At 41.8% G+C, this 17,505-nt stretch overlaps 1 protein-coding gene across 2 annotated transcripts in view; it reads left to right on the top strand.

Moving 5' to 3' along the window:
* The window catches only part of LOC119005768 (vacuolar protein sorting-associated protein 13B-like), a 324,995-nt gene that overhangs the window by 260,384 nt on the left and 47,106 nt on the right, over positions 1–17,505 (top strand). For both annotated transcript variants that reach the window (XM_037073678.1, XM_037073679.1), the window contains exons 42-46: positions 7,751–7,947; positions 9,712–9,893; positions 10,260–10,480; positions 10,585–10,716; positions 16,688–16,845. In XM_037073678.1, the coding sequence (XP_036929573.1) occupies positions 7,751–7,947; positions 9,712–9,893; positions 10,260–10,480; positions 10,585–10,716; positions 16,688–16,845 (890 nt within the window). The remainder of the gene's footprint in view (positions 1–7,750; positions 7,948–9,711; positions 9,894–10,259; positions 10,481–10,584; positions 10,717–16,687; positions 16,846–17,505) is intronic.

Genomic DNA, 17,505 nt, shown 5'->3' with positions numbered 1-17,505 from the left:
AAAGCCTCTGGCTGATTGGCCGCATATCAAGTTACAGTAGAGAAAGGAGGGAGTGTAGAGGAAGAGGAAGAGATGGATTGAGATGGAGATGGTTGCCTGCATTTATTTCTGTATCTAGAGCGGCAAATAAAAGTCCATTAATCAGTTAGTCAATCGTAAGAATAGTAATCACCAACAACTGTATATTTATTATCAATGAATCATTTCAGTAAATTTTCAGTAAGTTCGGACATTTCTGGTTAAGAATCTTTGGGTTTTCGGCTGTTGGTTGGATGAAAGAATATGTAACTTTGGCACTCCTGGAAATTATAGTGAGCATTTTTCACATTTTTTTGACATTTTATGGAGCAAATGTTAATCAGTTAATCATGAAAATAACCCTTAACTGCATCTGTGCATCTGTGTCGATGCAGAAATATGGATGCCTGAGAGCACAAATATAGTTTTGTGTGTATGTGTGTACGAGTGTGTAATACACTGCATGAGATGTGGAACCAGCGGTTGATGAACATGTGGTTTCCACATCTTCTACTGGACTCATCTGGCATGGTCCTGTCTCTTCTGACAAGTCTGTTAAAAGGAATCAGGTGATGAGACTTATACGGGGGAAGTGGTGAAAAGAGGAGGCTCTGAGCACCCAGCTATAACTGCAACCACTTCATGTGGAGATGAGATGCAGTGGGGTCACAAACTCTGCCTGTAGATAAAAGCAATAAATGACAAGTATTTAAATGTGAGCCACTATTAATGACAGAAAAGAAACATGGTGAAAAAGTTGTGCAGATTTATTAGCATCTGTTTACCACTGTACCAGTCATGAGTAGCCATTTCATGGGTCAGAAGTGAGTGTTGTAATTCTGCTGCTTCTGTTTCTATGACCTCTGTGTAAATGGCCTGGATAGGCCTTGCAGCTGATATGTCTGCAATAGGACAGTATAGGACTGGGCATCTTAACAAAGGTATTGTTGGTCAACATTACTTACAAAGTGTGTTAAAGTGGTTTAAAGCCATTGTTGAAAGCTAGTCTCATGCATTTTTTCACCACTGCTAAACACAGTATCATATGTCATGGACTTTTTGGAAGGAATCATTAAGTAATTATAAGTCATTATATCAGTTTACTGATATGTTACACAGTCCTTCTTACCTCATCTTTGTTTCCAAACACTCCAATGGCACTACACCAATTGGGTGTGAGGGGAGGGGTTAGGTTTGTGGGTTATTGTAAGAGGACCTCTTGGTCATCACTTAAGTCACTGTAATCCCAAACATAATTGATTTCAGCCTCTAGCAGACAATGGTTATGCTTTCTACAGAACTTTAAAAGTCTCGATTAATTCATGTTTTATTTCTTCAAATGCCAGAAAGGAAGTCATTACAGTGAAAGGAAATGCAGCCATGAAAATCAAAAAACAGTAATGGCACAGAGTAATGTTCCAAAGGAATTAAATTTACTTTACATTCAGAGAGAGGGGGGGAGCGAGGTGGAAAGAGAGAGAGAGAAGAAGAGAGAGAGGGGGAGAGAGAGAGCATGCAGGAAAGAGAAGGGAGGCAGTTATAATTTCTCAGGCCTCTAAAATTACCATGTGGCCACATAGAGATGGGGGGGTGATAGATTTTGAGAAATGGAAAGTGAGAGGCATAGAGAAAGAGACGAAATAAGAGAAATGAGAGAGTGATATTTAGCATTGAGATGTCTTGTCATCCTTCTCCATCAATTAGGCAATGATGTTTTTTTTCCAATCTATGGCTGTCAACCAGCAGATTGAGAGTGAAAAATGGATTCCCTGAGGTGAACGAAATATGAAATAAAACATTTCTCCATCTCCTCATTCTACTTCTCTTTCTTCTCCCACCTTTTGTCACAGTCCCCCTCCTTCTTTCCTTTACTCCCTTGCTCCACTCCGCTGAATAGATGAAGGGGGGGTCGGAGGGGGCTTGTTTCTCTGAGCCATTCTGCTCGCTTGTCCCCAGAACAGATCATATTAACATTTTATAAAATCAAGATTTCCTGCATTTAAATAGTTGTGGTTTCCCAACTGGTTCCAGTATCTCCAAGGGGGAATTCAAACCTCCTTCCATTACTCAAAGTCAAATTGCTTTCTGCACTGTTTTTACATACAGTCGATGGCGAGCGATGTCATGGTGATGAGGGGGGTAGTCCCCTTATGGAGTATCCACAGGTTCCCACCTGTAGAGAGCCCAAGTGGTGACGGGATAGAAGGCGAGAGGGAGGTGACTCATTCTCACCTTTTCACCACCGTGTGGTCCAGTTCTCTGAATCATAAGCAGGTGTCCTTACTGCTCTTTTTCCATCCCTTGCGTTTGTCTTCCCCTCCTCCTGTCTCTCTGTGGGGTTCTGAAGCCTGAGAAACAGGGAGTAAACACAGGAGCTATGATTCAGCCTGACCCCAAATCAGGGGAGCAAGAGGAGGAGATACAGTACAGAGTGGGAGAGTGGGACAGTGGGAGTGAGCAACAGCCCCAGCATATAGTCTGTCAAATGTAACACATTCCGTTCTCATGCGCATTCACTTTTGCCTTTTATCAACTTTTCCTAATATGCAAATGTATAAAGTACTTAAATCCACTCGCTGGTTTGGGCAGTTGACCAAATCATTACGCCTTTTTCAGACAAACATCACTCCATCTGCTCCCCTGCTGTTGCTTTCGTGCATGGCACTGTGGGATTGCCTTTCATGTACCAGCAGGGCTCTGTACTGCCATCGTGGCCCTGCTGGCCTGCGACCGATATCATAAAGCCACCATGGCCTGAGATGAACTGGCAACATTGAGCCATAATAACCACTGCTGCAGCTGTTGTTTCTGTCATTGTTTTCATTATGAGAAAGGCAGGTCCACCACCAGCTTCACATCCATGGTGCGCCCATTTTTATTGATTCACACTTTTTTTCTCCAACCAGTAAAAGAACGCAAACTTTTGTTAATATTTCAGGGGAGTCTGTGAGGTATTTCTCTTCAGAGCAACACACCGAACCAGAAAGAGCGAGCGTGTGTTTTAGCCAAGATAACTATTATTTTAGTGGGACAGCACTCAAGCAGACCTGCATTAGTCACAGCTAATGCACTATAAAAATAAGACCGTCCATGTGGTTAATTTGATCCGGAGCTTTTACACCTCATCCACCAAAGCTCCAGTCCCCCTTTTTAAAAGTTTGGCATTACAAAGGAAAAACAAAAAAAACAAAAAAAAAAAGTTAAGCATGAAGATCTCAACATGGGCTTTTTCCTGATTTTCCACACTGATTAATGTTAACGTATATTAGCCCACCTGAGACAGCATAGCAGGAGTCATTTTCAGAACAATTTTCATTACATCTCCTGAGTAAACATTTGCTCAAGCCGATGTCAATTCAATTTGTCTGCTGGCTGATAAGAGGTAGCAAGCAGTGGAATTGTTAGACACATAGGCATCAGTGAAATAACAGAAGACCTAATAGCAGTGTTGATATTGTTAATAAAGGTAATGGCAGACAAGGCTGTGGATGTCTGCAGCCACAGCCTCAGAGAGAGCTAGGGGAGTCTTCAGTTGCAAAGACATATTTATACTTTAGCAGTGATCACACATGGGTTGAACATGGAAATTGAAATAACTGCTTTATTTTTTTGGTTAAAGGGGGAGATGGCTGTTTTAAAGCCTGGGCCCTTATATTTACATATTTTGGTGTGTGAATGATTCATACTAACCAAACTTTTTGGTGTTGTTTGATTGTTTTTGGCTAAATATTCTAGGGATGTAAGATATCATACCAAAATAATCTGACTCTCCTGTCTAATACTGAGTAACTGAAGTAAGAAAGGCTAGAATGTAGTGAGAAAAGATGGATGATTTAGTATTCATTGCTCTAATACTATTTGTAGAATGTTAACACATAGACTTTTTCCCGCTTTTCTGAATACTTACAGAACATGCACCGCAATTTGCCATTGTCTTGTCTTCCTCTACTATATTGAAATGTGTACATACTGTTCTTGTTAAGTAATGAAAGCAATTTGGCTTCATATTATCGGCTCCGTTTATCAGATTTAATTTCAAGGATTTGGTTATATAGCTGATCATGCATTTCCTGGTCCCCCCGTCCTTGCTGGTAGACATTGTCCATCCCTAAATTACTCTGCCATGATTTTGAAAATAAATTCCTATTAGCAGTTTCTCTAGGTGAACTCCAAACTCCTCCCTCCAACTCTGACTCACATTTCCATCTTTGCTTTCCTGCAACACCTCACCTCACAAGATTACAGAACAATACTTCACCTTGAGCAAGACTTAAGTTTCTGATTGCCAATCTTACTCTTTAACTAAATGGTCCCTCTTTGAAGGAATTGTTTCCATAATGTTAGCAGGCTTTTGGAATGGCAATCTCAGCCTGTCAGTGCAAGAACAAGCACTTTTAGGGGTAACAGTGATGGAAATCCATATACACAATGCTGCACAAGTGCTGGATTTAGATGTATTTGTAACAAGTGTTGAGTATTGTTACTACTTGAAAAGTCCTCAGCCTAGATTGCCAGACATTTGAACCACCTCCAAAGTGGAATCTAGACTCAAAGTTAAGATAGCATTTAAGGTAACCTTTCAGCTAATATTTTGCCCTGAGCTTTAGCTGCCAGGCTTACTTTTTGTAGCCCCTGAAAAAAAATATAGTTTGGGGCCATCCAGCCAAGAGAATGTCAGATATTCAGGGTTACATGTTGTTTATCAGATAAGGTACACACACAATCAGGCAGCGGAAACTCACACTGCCCAGACTGTATCATGTACTCACATACATACGCACACCTGTGTATACACATATGTATACATGCATATTGTCTTTCATACGTACAATTATACATAGCTGTTTTCTTGGACACATACACAATCCATCTGACATATACACAGGTGCCTCCTCCTCTCAAAAGTCAGTGCCAGACTTCCAACTCAACATAGCTAAGAACGTTTTTTTTACACTTTCTTTTTTTTTTTCCATCATGTCTACAATTTTAGCTGGTTATAGATTTAATCTCCACTCTGCTCCAAGGCCAGGGCTACAAGTTGAAGGAACCATGACGCAAATTCAACCATGCAAATGTATTCCACTATACCATATATGTATCTCACATATTCGTTTCTCTATGCCGTCACATGTATTGAATATCACAGGCAAAAAAAAACAACAAAAAAAAAACACCTTCGATGTTTTAGCAACGCGGTTCTGGGAATTCTCTTTGGAGATTCAGTGAGTTTCCGCTCCGGCAGCTCAGTGTTGGGGTTGCGGGTGCACCACTCTGTCAGGTACAATTATGAGAAGTTGATTCCTGGAAGACCTGTGTGGCATTTCATACATGATGTCAGTTATGGTTACCTCATGCATTCCTCTCTAACAGTACACCCCCACACATATAAAAGCAACACATATTTTGCAAACACAAAACTTTTAACATACACACATACCAGCTTGCTGACAGCTCCATCAGTTTGGTAATCATCTAGGGAGGTTTGTACCTCTGGTAAATAATTGGATTGGTTTGTCACAGATGCATGTGCACTACCAAATGTAGTCTCCCAGCCATAAAAACCACACACACACACAAACGCTCACACTCTCATCTCTTCTAACCCGGCATCTTTCAGGTGTGCTTCTCAGAACCCCCTGCCACCACTGATCCATCAGTAGCTGAGTTGTGAAGGTGGTCGAGGGAACCTGAGAACCTGGTTTAATTCACACAGGAGCACCAGGCACATTTATGCTAATTTTGGCACAATGTGAGAGGAACAAATGGAGGCCTCCCAGTCATCACATCATGTGAGAATGCTCACACAACCTGATTGTTATTCAGTCTGAGAAACAGCTCCAGGACTTCAACGCTAATGGCTGTCATGTAGCACATAGATGCCTGGTGTTTAGTTATGCTGTGGTTTTGCAGTGTTGTTATGAGTTGTCGTCTTGCTGCGTTGGTGGTCTGTGTTGTCGTTTTTTCCGACTAGACGAGAAATTAAAGATCGGTTTGTCTGAAGTGAGTAAAAGTGAAAGTCGCAATACAGATGCCATAAAACCTTACTTGTTCGTTCCTTCTCCCAGGCGGGGATTCCCCTTGACTTGAAATGGTCAGAAATATCAATGCTTGATGATTAGCAGACCATCAAGTTGAAACACTTTATGTGTAACTGGGGGATCCACAAGGCTCAAGTAGTACCTGTTGTGCAATAACAAAGCCTTGCAGTAATCTTACTGTTGATGAGTATTCAGGGTTACACTGAGGGGGTTACAATAGTCTACACCAGTTTGTTTGGACTGGAACCTCAAGTTAAAGTGATGAACAACTCAGGGAGACACCACCGGCGTCTGTCTGTAGAGGGGACTATAAAAACACTGCCGTCATCTGATGGAGCAAAGCCACCACCTAACCCCCAGATTCCACCGGGCCCGTCTCAAACATTACGGCCTAGACAATGTTCTAGACAATGTTCCGTGTTTCCACTGGCTGTGCCACCGCACGTTTCAACAGCGTCCCTGAAGCGACTCTCCGCTCTGCTTGGTAGAGAATACCTCCTGGGTTTTTTTTGTCAGAATCGGACCACAGTTGCAATAATCTGCACAGAGTAGATCAAGCCAGGCAGGAAGTCAGACAGTGGAACAGCATCATGCTGCCAATTTTCAAAAGGTCATTGCGTGTCAATTTTCAAAACAAATCACCCTGGGCCAGTTCTGGTTCTACAGCACAACAAATTAGGACATATTACCAATGAACACACTTAAAACGGACTAATTGCTGAACAATTAAACTACAAAGCCTTCTCAACTACAGTAGAGACACAAAAGATCAAGGAGAAAGAAAAACCTGACCCACTGGTAGAAAACAGTATACTTTTTACAGCAAAACCATACTTAAGACATCCACTGGCATGTTGCACATGAGTAGTAACACCAACAGTAAATATTTGAGTCAGTTTTTCAGTAGAAAGTTTCTGTTGTTGCAGAGCACATTGTAACACTATAGGGTAACTCAAAGGGATGCAAAGAAGCCCTTTATTTATCTACTGTCTTTAGGGCCTCACAGAGAACCCAAGAGAGCCATTCCTTCTCATTTCCTTCAAGCTCTTTAGGAGAGAAAACATCCAAATATACATACATCAAATATCTTCAATCATTTTTAGTCTATGTTCAGTGTTTGTCAGTAACTGGATGTATGGAAAAAAGGAAGGAAGAAATGATAGTGTGAGACCTTTGTGCTCATGTGAGTTTATCCAATTGAACATGGTCGTATAGCTATTATTGACTGGCTCCAACTCTGTATGAGGGAGCAGAGGGATTGTTTTCATCAACAGTACAGAGATGAGGTGTTATTGTATTTGACATCGTCTGTATTTTCTCCTATTGTGTTTACTGTGTGATTTCAATAAACTGCAGTTATCCTCTGTTCAGCTTTTTATTTTGCTTCTGTGTAGCCCTTAGCTTACAGGTACTATTCATGTTTGTATATATGCATGTAAGTATATGGTGAGTTTTGGTTATTATAACTTTATACTCTCATAAGAAAGATTTTGTGATGTTGTGTCTTAGAACGTTCAAATAAGTTATCAGCGTCCATGCAGGCCAGTTGTTTGCCATTAAGAGAACTTGAATCTGAGTCGAAGGGCACTAATTACAGTCCTGCTGCAGCTAGGAGAAATAGAAGAAAAGGAAAGAAAACAAAAAAAATCATATTTTGCTGTTACATTTGTAACTTGTTGTGTCTTTCCTCCCAGGTACCATGCAGTCTAGAGTACTGGGATGAGCTCCAGCAGGCCTTTGTTCCATACAGGGAGTTCAGCCTATCAGAGAGCACTGCCTGCCAGCTGCAGCTGCCCAGCCTCAGCCTCACCGACCAGCAGAAGGAACTGGTGGCCTCAGACCTGTGGAGGATAGTACTGAACAATAACGGAGAGGGAGGAGACGAACAGAGGTGACAGAAAAATGTCCAGTATTTCGTATTAACTATACAAGATGATAATAATATTTTGTTCCTTTTTGCTTGTAGGTATCCACGCGTGTTGTGTGTTTGTTTGTATGCAAAGTTTTTATATAATTCCACACAAAAATGTGTGTGGGTCTACGTGTACCGTCCAGTGTGAGGGAAAGCAGAGGGAGAGCGCACCCAGGCCGCCGAGCACAAAGAGCTCGCAATGTGTCCCTCGCCCCACATCTGGTGTGCAGGAGCAGGGAGCGGGCTTGGAAGGCGTTCAGATCGGCCTAATGAGATTTCCCAGCACACCAAGTGCCTGTCAGGGCCCATCCGGATTCCTTCCTGCTTACCTTGAGTGTATCTAATCGAGGGGAAGCTCACGGGAAGCAAGAGGAGTAAAGCCCCCTTTGGGCTGGCTCATAAGTTCTTAGGCCTGGCCTGGCCTGGGTTGGGCTGGGCTGGGTTTAGATGGGATGGGATGGACTGGGCCTGCCAAGCACTGTCAAACGTCAAAGAGCATGCCTTTACTCCCCCCTTCTCGCTGCCACTGCTTCCTCTCTTCATCGCTCACATATCTCCCCCAGCATCCTGTTACATATTCTGTGCTTCACCCAATTTTAATTTCTTTCTGTCTTTTTCTCATCCCTTCCTCATCTTAATTTACTCTCTCCTTTTTGCTCTCTCCCCCTTTTTACTTCCTCTCGGGATTTAGGGAACTTTTAGTGGAAGAGAATTGCCAAGCCCACATTCTGTGTGGCTTAGAGAGCTCCAGAGGAGCAGAAAGGGAGGAATAATAAAACATGTACGAGAAGAAACAGAGAAAACTCTACAGTACCAGATATAGTGTAAAGCAAAATATACATCTGCGTTTCATTACAATCATACTCCAAACACTACATTTCCTTTATGTTTAAATTATTTGTCTTTTTTGATCAAAATTGATTCCCCATTCCTTACTTGCTCGTTTCATCTGCCTTACTTTAGTTTCCAGCAGAAAAATAACTTGGCTGCACTGCCAACTGGAAGTAATGAAAATTGTCAACATATGATGCTTATCTTTTTAAGGAGCACTCTGCTGCACCAGCGTTTTTCAGGTCTTGAGCGTTTCCTGCTGGTGTTTTTTATGGTGGATCATGGTAGCAGCAAATTACAGAGCAAATGGTCATTCACTTCAATTACCTTCCATCCAACATCATCAACCATGACATGCAATTAATGTCCATGGAGAGGTTCCTCCGGGAAACTGCAGCAGTATTAATGTACCTAAACTCACAGCCTCGGACAGCGAGGAGGCCCTTGCTTCAACACATTGCTGTCTCTTTTCATTCCTTGTCTTAATAATTGTAGCGTTGGTCGCACTATGGATTTCTTACAGGGATGTCTCACAATTTGTTACTTGCTGGGCAAGAGACAATAGCTCTCCACAACAAATAAGATTCAGACCATTTTAATTAGTGAGTAGAATGTTTATGGTTTTATTGCACAGCTGTGCCAATTCTTTTGATACTACAAAACAAAGTTTGACAGAAAATAAATAACCAGTTTTTCACTTAAAGCTGTCAAATTCTGAATGTCATATATTACTAATTTTTCTGAATTACTTTAACCATATGAAATTATTTAATATTCACATAATGGCTTTAATTACTACCATTTTTATGTCTTGGATTTTACTTGGATACTGCCTTTAGTGTTGTTCACAATCAATAAACTAAATAACACTAAATCTGTACCTATGTGGCTGTATCTCCTCCTCCTCTCCAGTTCCGACAGTGAGTGTGGGTCCCAGCTTCCCTGTGATCAGCTGGTATCTCCGATGGCGCTGGCAGCCTGCACCCGCGTGGACTCCTGTTTCGCACCCTGGTTTGTGCCCTCCTTGGGAGTGTCCCTTCAGTTAGCACAGCTGGACATTCACCTCTGCCACCACCTGGAAGAACTGGGCACAGGTAGGATACTGAATACACCATCAAAGTATTTGGTTTGAGTATTAGGTTTACTTTGAATCTTTCCTTTTTATTTTATATAAGGTTCAGCCTTCTTTTCATGTGTTTTGATGGCTCATGGCACCAGCAAACAGAGAGCCAATTGGTATTCACTTTAATTGCAGTAATTTACATTCAGCTGGAGTTAATGTTCACTGAGTGGTTTGTATTGAAACTGTGGTCATAATCTAATTAATCCCTTATAGTCATCTACTTGACTTCCTCAGTCCGGTGCTGACTCAAGTCAGTTTTGATAGTAAGGTCTTGTATTTATTAAATATGCATTGCAGTCCATTCTCTTGATGCAGATGCTTTGTTTCTTCCCTCCAGTTCCATCTGAACAACTTCGTCCCTTCCTGCCAGACAGGAAGTTACCTCAGGAGCAGGAATTCATGGTTATTGGTGCTAGGGAGCCACGGGTCTTCCTACACCAGTGGAACAATGGACCGCGTCACTGTCAGGAGATCAGCTTTTCTACCCAGCTAGACTGCAAACTGCTAGAGTACCGAAACCTGACACACCTTCAGCTCCTCCAGCCTTGTGTACTACAGGTAAAGTTGAGCTGTTTATAATGGTTTAATGACTATCTAGATATTTCAAGGCACTGATCAGAAAATGTTAAAGTGATTAGTAGTAAATAAACTTTCTGTTTTAGGGCCAGGCTGCAGCTACCTGCTGCCCTCAGAAGACCACATTGGATGTGAATGTCTTTGTGGACCCAGTATTCCTCAATATCAGCCAGTATGCCATCCACACTGTGGACATGGCCCTGCACAGCTGGCAACAGGTAACATAAATTTTAGGCTGATGGAAATACAGCCAGTGACAGTATATATAAAGATGGATGACATGTCAACAAAAAGTAAGCAAAAATCCAGCATATGGGCACTACTTTCTAGCTTTGGCAGTTGTGATCAAGGGGTGGAACTCAAGTCAATCATGAGCAGGGCTCAGCTGTCAACCATGACCTGACACTCCCTTGTTATGGCATCAAATAACTGATTAAAACCAAACTTACCCAAAAAACTGAACACTTGAACATACATCAGTGTGTTTTTAGTTTGGCAAATGTTCCATCTGCTAACATTGAGGGGATGGGATTTACTTTTGGGGAACTGGCCATTCTGTCCATCTTTATATGTTGTCAATGACTGCAACAAACTTTATTGTGTCTGATCATACTCCAAAGAATGCAATAAAGTAAAAAACTCAAAACTCAGGGACATAGCTAATTATGCACATTATTGATATTACCTTCAGAACTTTTAAATAATATAAGGAGTCCTTAAGCCTGTAATTGTCCTTCAATTTCATAATCTTACAGTTAATGTCAGAGGCAAAATAGTTGTTAATCATAATGTACAAACGCAATCTCCAGGCAACTTTTCAATGCTGTTTGAGGAAGCACACTTGAAATGTAGTAGTGGGATGCATTAAGACATTTAAGGTAACAAGGGATTTTCTCTTTTTTGATCGCTAGCACTTGTAAATAGCTATTACAGTATATGAGGAGCCAGGGGCTGGTAAATCCACAGAAGAAATCCATAGAAATGTATGTACGTTCAGAGAATATCTTGTAAGACGGCCTTTTCTCCCAGATGGAGTATCAGCTAAACAAACTCACAACGAAGTGGATTTCATGAGAATGGTTTGGGTTGTATGCCAGTGGCAATAAAATTTGCAGGATGGAACTGCCTTTCAGTTTGCTGTAAACTCTGACTAAGAGGTAGTGTGTCTGATCTTGGGCTTCTAGTCCTATGGTCCTCGTCATCTCCCAGTTCTCAGCTCTCAGCATTGCCTCTAGTAGCCAGGATCTGTGTGTGTGAAGTGATGCCCATGAAAACACGGTAAAACTTGAGTGGTGACACCTGCCAAGACTTCATCTGGCCTGAGTCCTCCACCCACTTGTCTACTGCACGCACACAAACACACACACAGACACACCCACACACGCGTGCACACACACACACACACACACACACACACACACACACACACACACACACACACTCTGGCCTCTCTGGCCTCTCTGGCTTTGGATGCCCTATCATGGCTCTGCTTGGCTCAGCCGTGGTGTTGCTGACTCATATACTGGCCTCTGGAGACATGAGGTACTCTCATGGTTTTACATGCATACTGACTCCCACTGCCAGGTGAGAGAAATAATAGCTTGTGTTTTTCTAGGAACAGCTGTGGCCTTTTACCTGTGGAAAATAAAATTAAACAGGCTGTATAGAAAATCTACTATAAAATGATTGTCCTGGCTAGCGCTTTAATACCTTTGTTTTCACCCAGTGGCATCACTGACTCATCTAAAGCTCTTAACGGACCATGTTGGATGATGGATCATAATTGACCCTTGGCTTCATCGCTGCATCATGTTGCGCGTGCTAGTGAATGTTCCCTATTTCTGCTGGTTAATTTAGTCATAAATAAGTCCTTAGAACGTTGGTGTTGTTGTCATGAATGGTCATATTGCAGCTTTACTGGAGTGTTTTGGACATGTTGGTATCCATGGTGGGCTTCACCCAACATGCCAAGCATGATTAGTTAGGTTATTAATTTTTCATACACTCCTAGCCAAGGCTTTTCTGATACTGATTGGGTGATATATTTGGCTTTTTGAATGGTATCTTTGCCCAGAATCTTGAGCTCCAAAATAGAGGCAATGCTTTAACATACACACACACAGAATACCCTCTTTATTTGTGCATGAGGGATACAGTGATTAACCGATTTTACTACTAACTGGGGTTGTTCAATATGATGAATTACCAATCTACAAAAAAAAGCTGCTGTTAAAGTTACACCTTAACTTAACTGCAGAAGGACATAGCTTTCAGTGAAATGTACCGTTAACCAATAGCAACAGCAAGAATGCAGTCTTTATAAATCAACAGTCACCTCAACAGTAAGGACATAATATCTTCATAAGAAATGTCCTTCTTTCATTTTCCTCTAAAATTGCTCTTTGACCTGACTTTTTGTTGATTTTTATTCATTTTTTGTGCTGTGTTATTTGGTTACTGTATTACTGTACAATATGTCTGAAAACATGGCAATTGTTAAAAACAAAAGCCAACAAAGACACCTGCAGACAAAATACAAGAAAACCTTTAATATAAAATGCTCATGTTATTTTATACATCTGCACTATTGTGAAATGCATTAACACTTTTAATCGGGAAACTGTGAATCTTGGAATTTTCCTCAGACTATAAGTGTGCCATCAAAATCTGTCATCAGTGCATCCCTATTTTACACTGTACACTCATTAAGACAGATATTCTCACACTGTAGACAAACCCAGATGGCTGATGTTCATTGGTAGGGGATTGATTCATAAAATGATTACGGCTGCTGTATTTACTTGATTGGTCTAAACAGCAGCAGCCTTGCAACTTGTACAGAACCTTTTAACTACCTCCAGCCTTCACCACTTTGCTGAACTCAAGGGAAAAACACACCATAATTATAAGGCAAATGTGCTGCATGTGGGTATGGTAGTTCTGGAGTGAGGGGCAGAGAGAGGTCATGTACAAAAGGCATTTTTTTTTTTTTTTATTTGAGAAAATGGTCTTCTTAAATATTTGGTCCATTTCAGAGAACATAGTGAACACTTCAATCATGGAATATATTTTCCCTTTTTGGGGTTTTTGATTTTGCGCGTGGCAAGAGAACTTTATATGTGTGCAATTAAGCATGAGCTGCCTGGTGGTTATGCTATAGGGATGGGTGTAAAGGAGTGCCCAGTTAAGCTCAAATTTTTCTGTGATCTGATAGAGGCTTACATTCCAGACACACTCATGCACACATTGCGCATGCATAGAAAAACATAATCGCAAGCAGTTGGAAATGCTAACAGGCTCTCTGTCCTTCCGCAACAGAAGGATGTATCCTAACGTGTGTAATTGTTCCAGTGATTTTCATGTTTCCTGGTGTCAAGGCTGGCGGGCAGGCCTGTTGTGATGTGGCCTGTAGGGTCGGCATTGAACCGTGGAGAAGATTCCCCAACTACCACACAATTCAAACCTCACGACCCAGGCATGGTCATACCAGACCACCACCACCAGAACAGCTGGAGCACTTCCAGATGCATAGCAATAAATAGATCTTGGTATATGGTAGTAATTTTATTCTCATAATTTGTGACAATATTCAGTGGTAGTCATGGTAAAGTGGACTACTCTTGTATCCTTGATAACATCACCAGGAACTTCTCTGACAGTCCTCAGTATACATGATGTACAATATTCTCGTTGATTTTGAAATGAATGTATATTCCAGCAATAATAATAATCCTCTGTATGTCCCAAGCCAGCATGGTCGCCTCCTGTTCCCTGCTGCAGTGCTTTCTATAAATTCTAATCTTAAATTATGTCCTCTCTAACAGGCCGGACTCTAGGTAGAAAGTTCAAAATTGAGGTCAGATTAAGCTTCAGTTATGAGGTTATATGTAAACTTGTAAGAAGATTAAGTTAAAATTACAGTGTTATACGTTTTAGGGTTTTTTTCATTCTAAGAATTAAGAAAAAATCAAAACCATTTTTTGTATTTCATCTTCTTTTCCCACTACTCCTTGCTCAATAGCCCCATATGGCCCTAACCTCAGCCCCCCTCCAGTTTAACCTCAGGCCCCATGCCTTCATTCTCAATCCTCGGTCCCCAGGCCCACTTTCAGTCTTTGCTCCCCCCAGTTCCTAACCCCAGGGAAGTGGCTTTGGTGGAAAGCCACACAAAAGCCCAGTAGTATTTACACACTGCTTTCTCACAGAACGTTCACAGGCTGTTACATTTGCAATTGAGACAACAGGAATTTTCCTCCTGTTATTTTTTTTTTTTTTCCCCCCGTTCCTCCCATGTTTGAATGATTGTCTGCCTTCTTTTGCAACCGGAAAGAAAGTGACAGAGAGATCAGGTTCCTGTTTCTAGAAAATGTGTGGGCAAGGGTGATCTGTAGAGGAATATATAGGTGATTTTAGATCTGATTATTGTCCCTTTTATGGGTTTCACTATCTCCTTCACCGTGTTGTGTTTCATGAGCATTTCTCTTGAGTGGGTGTCATTATTTACAATCTATTTTCCAGACATTTTACTGTACCTTGCCATTTATATGTGTGCCACTCTGCAGTGTACATCAGGGCTGGACTCTAAAGAAATAGTATCTGGGTGGATTAGTGAAATGGATACTTTGATTCCTGGTAGGACTGCATCTGAAGAAGAAGCTGTCATCTTGTGCTCTTTAACAAGGAAGATGTGTTGACTGTTTAAATATCTTTGTCTTAATATTTGTCCATTTAAAATCCCTGGATAGACAGGGAGTGATTATGATTACCGCAGGAAGCTTTTCTGATGTGTGTATCGTGTTGCCTCATGAATCGGAGCAGAAAGACGATACCATCAAAGAGCTGGCTTAGCAATGGCATCTTAAGATGCCCGCAGGAAGTTTGTAAATCGCAGTGTCAAATTCGAATGGGAGCACAGATTGTGTTCCATTATAAAACGGGCATGGACTGAACCCACCGACGCAGCTGTCCCATCTATATTTTGCTCTCCCTACCTCCCTCTCACACATGTATCATCAAGTGTTCTTTTTAATGGTGTAAACTTTCCCATCCGTTTTCAATAGCATCAACAACCCCAGGACCCTGAACGTGCTTGGCAGTCAAACTCTGAGCTTTTACTGCCAGCCTCTTTTAACCATCAACCATCAGCCCCCTGCCATTTAAAAGTACACAGCAGGCTGGGGTCCCTCTTTGTTGGGATAGTTGAGTAGTTATTGAGGAGCTGTCTGAACCACAGTCATGTGCGTCAAGAGTCAGGGAGGGGTGTGCAGGAAAGATCCCATCAGGGCCTAAGAGACATTGGATGGAGCTCAAGTCAAACTTACTTGCACCCATGCACTCATGATCCAGCTCACATGCACTCTATGTACTGTTTTGAAATTGTGTACTCAAATTCCTGTATGCAGGAGACTTGACACAATCCCCTCCCCCTGTATAGCCAGTGTTTTCAATAGCAGGCCAGTGAGCTCTTCGCTCTTGCATGCAAGGTGACGTAAGAGTGGACAGCATCCCTGTACGACTCGTATGACTTGAGTTTTCTGTGAGGCTCTCTCATTGACCCATTGCTGTAGGTGGGCCAGGCTCCACCATATTGTTTTCTCCTAACAAACCACAATATATTGATGACTCTTACTAACAGGAATGTCTACTTAAAGGCCTACTTTGTTCCAAGCATTGATAAAATGTTAGGAAAACAGACACACTCCAACAGAGTTGCCATTGGAAATTAGTTGACGTCTGATTGTTTCACCAACGACCAACATTAAGCTGCTCAAACAAAGCTGTTAAAACTGGGATTTTGGTAAATAGAAAGGCCTCCTCGAGGTTTTATGTGGGACTAGGGTTTAGATTTGGCCCTGATGTCCAGTCGAAGCTGCTTCAGTCTGGATAGTTGCAAGACTGTCATTCATTTAATTTCCTGTTGAGGTGGTGTTGCTCTCATGGATGATGTCACTCATTTCTTTCTCCTATTGGCTGAAACCTGCACCACGAAGATCTGCATTTATCTACATTATTAACATGTGCATATGTACATTATACACCCACAATAAACATACACACCTGCAACTATTTTCTTACTCTTTTATTCAAAAGCTCTTTTTCTCATGTCACCCCTGTTCTTTCTCCTTCCTTTCAACCATCCATCCACCAATACCAATGATGATAAAACCATCCCCCTGTATTTTTTCTCAGAATGGGAACTCAGAGGCAGAGGAGCTGGTGTACAGCCACTATGTGATCTGCAATGACACCCACGAGACGCTGCGCTTTGGCCAGGTGGACACAGATGAGAACGTGCTGCTGGCCAGCCTCCATAGCCACCAGTACAGCTGGAGATCCCACAAGTCCCCCCCCGTAGCCCCCCCCCCCCCCCCCCCACACACACACACACACACCACACACGCTAAAAAAAATCTGATGGCCCGCAGCCCTGTGGTTTTGGTTCGAGTTCTGGTATACTTACACATAGGTACCCATGTCCAGTATATCCAGAGAAACATCAACACATCCTCAATGTATGTACTTGGAACATATACTCAGATATGCACACACATCTACATGTACAGAATTCAGTGTCAATTAGATGTGCACTTAGCACAAATATTTACATAATACGAAGATGGTACCCACATAAACTTGCACACACACACATTCTGAATCAGTGTGTACTTCAGCCAACATGTATAAAAACACACACGTGCGCCCACACGTACTAATGTATAAAGAATGATTTACACACACACATTTATACTCAAGGATTTGAGCATACAAACTCTGTCCACAAGCTCATAGTGTTACACACACACACACCGCACACACCGTCATCAGCATGCGGCCTCTATCTGTGTATTTCTGTCAGAGCTCTCAGACAGTGCCCTGACAGCATTGTTAAAGAAGATTGATTATATTTAACCCTTTGTGGTTTTGAGGTTGAGCGGAGGGTGGGCTGGCGATATGTGGCATGTGTGTGTGTGTTTGGTGCGCACATGTTTCGGGACCCCCATGTGCTC

Source organism: Acanthopagrus latus, chromosome 17 (assembly GCF_904848185.1).
Source record: "Acanthopagrus latus isolate v.2019 chromosome 17, fAcaLat1.1, whole genome shotgun sequence".
Taxonomy (NCBI): Eukaryota; Metazoa; Chordata; class Actinopteri; order Spariformes; family Sparidae; genus Acanthopagrus; species Acanthopagrus latus.
Note: the sequence above shows the minus strand (reverse complement) of the source record. Positions and strands in the feature narration are given on the sequence as shown.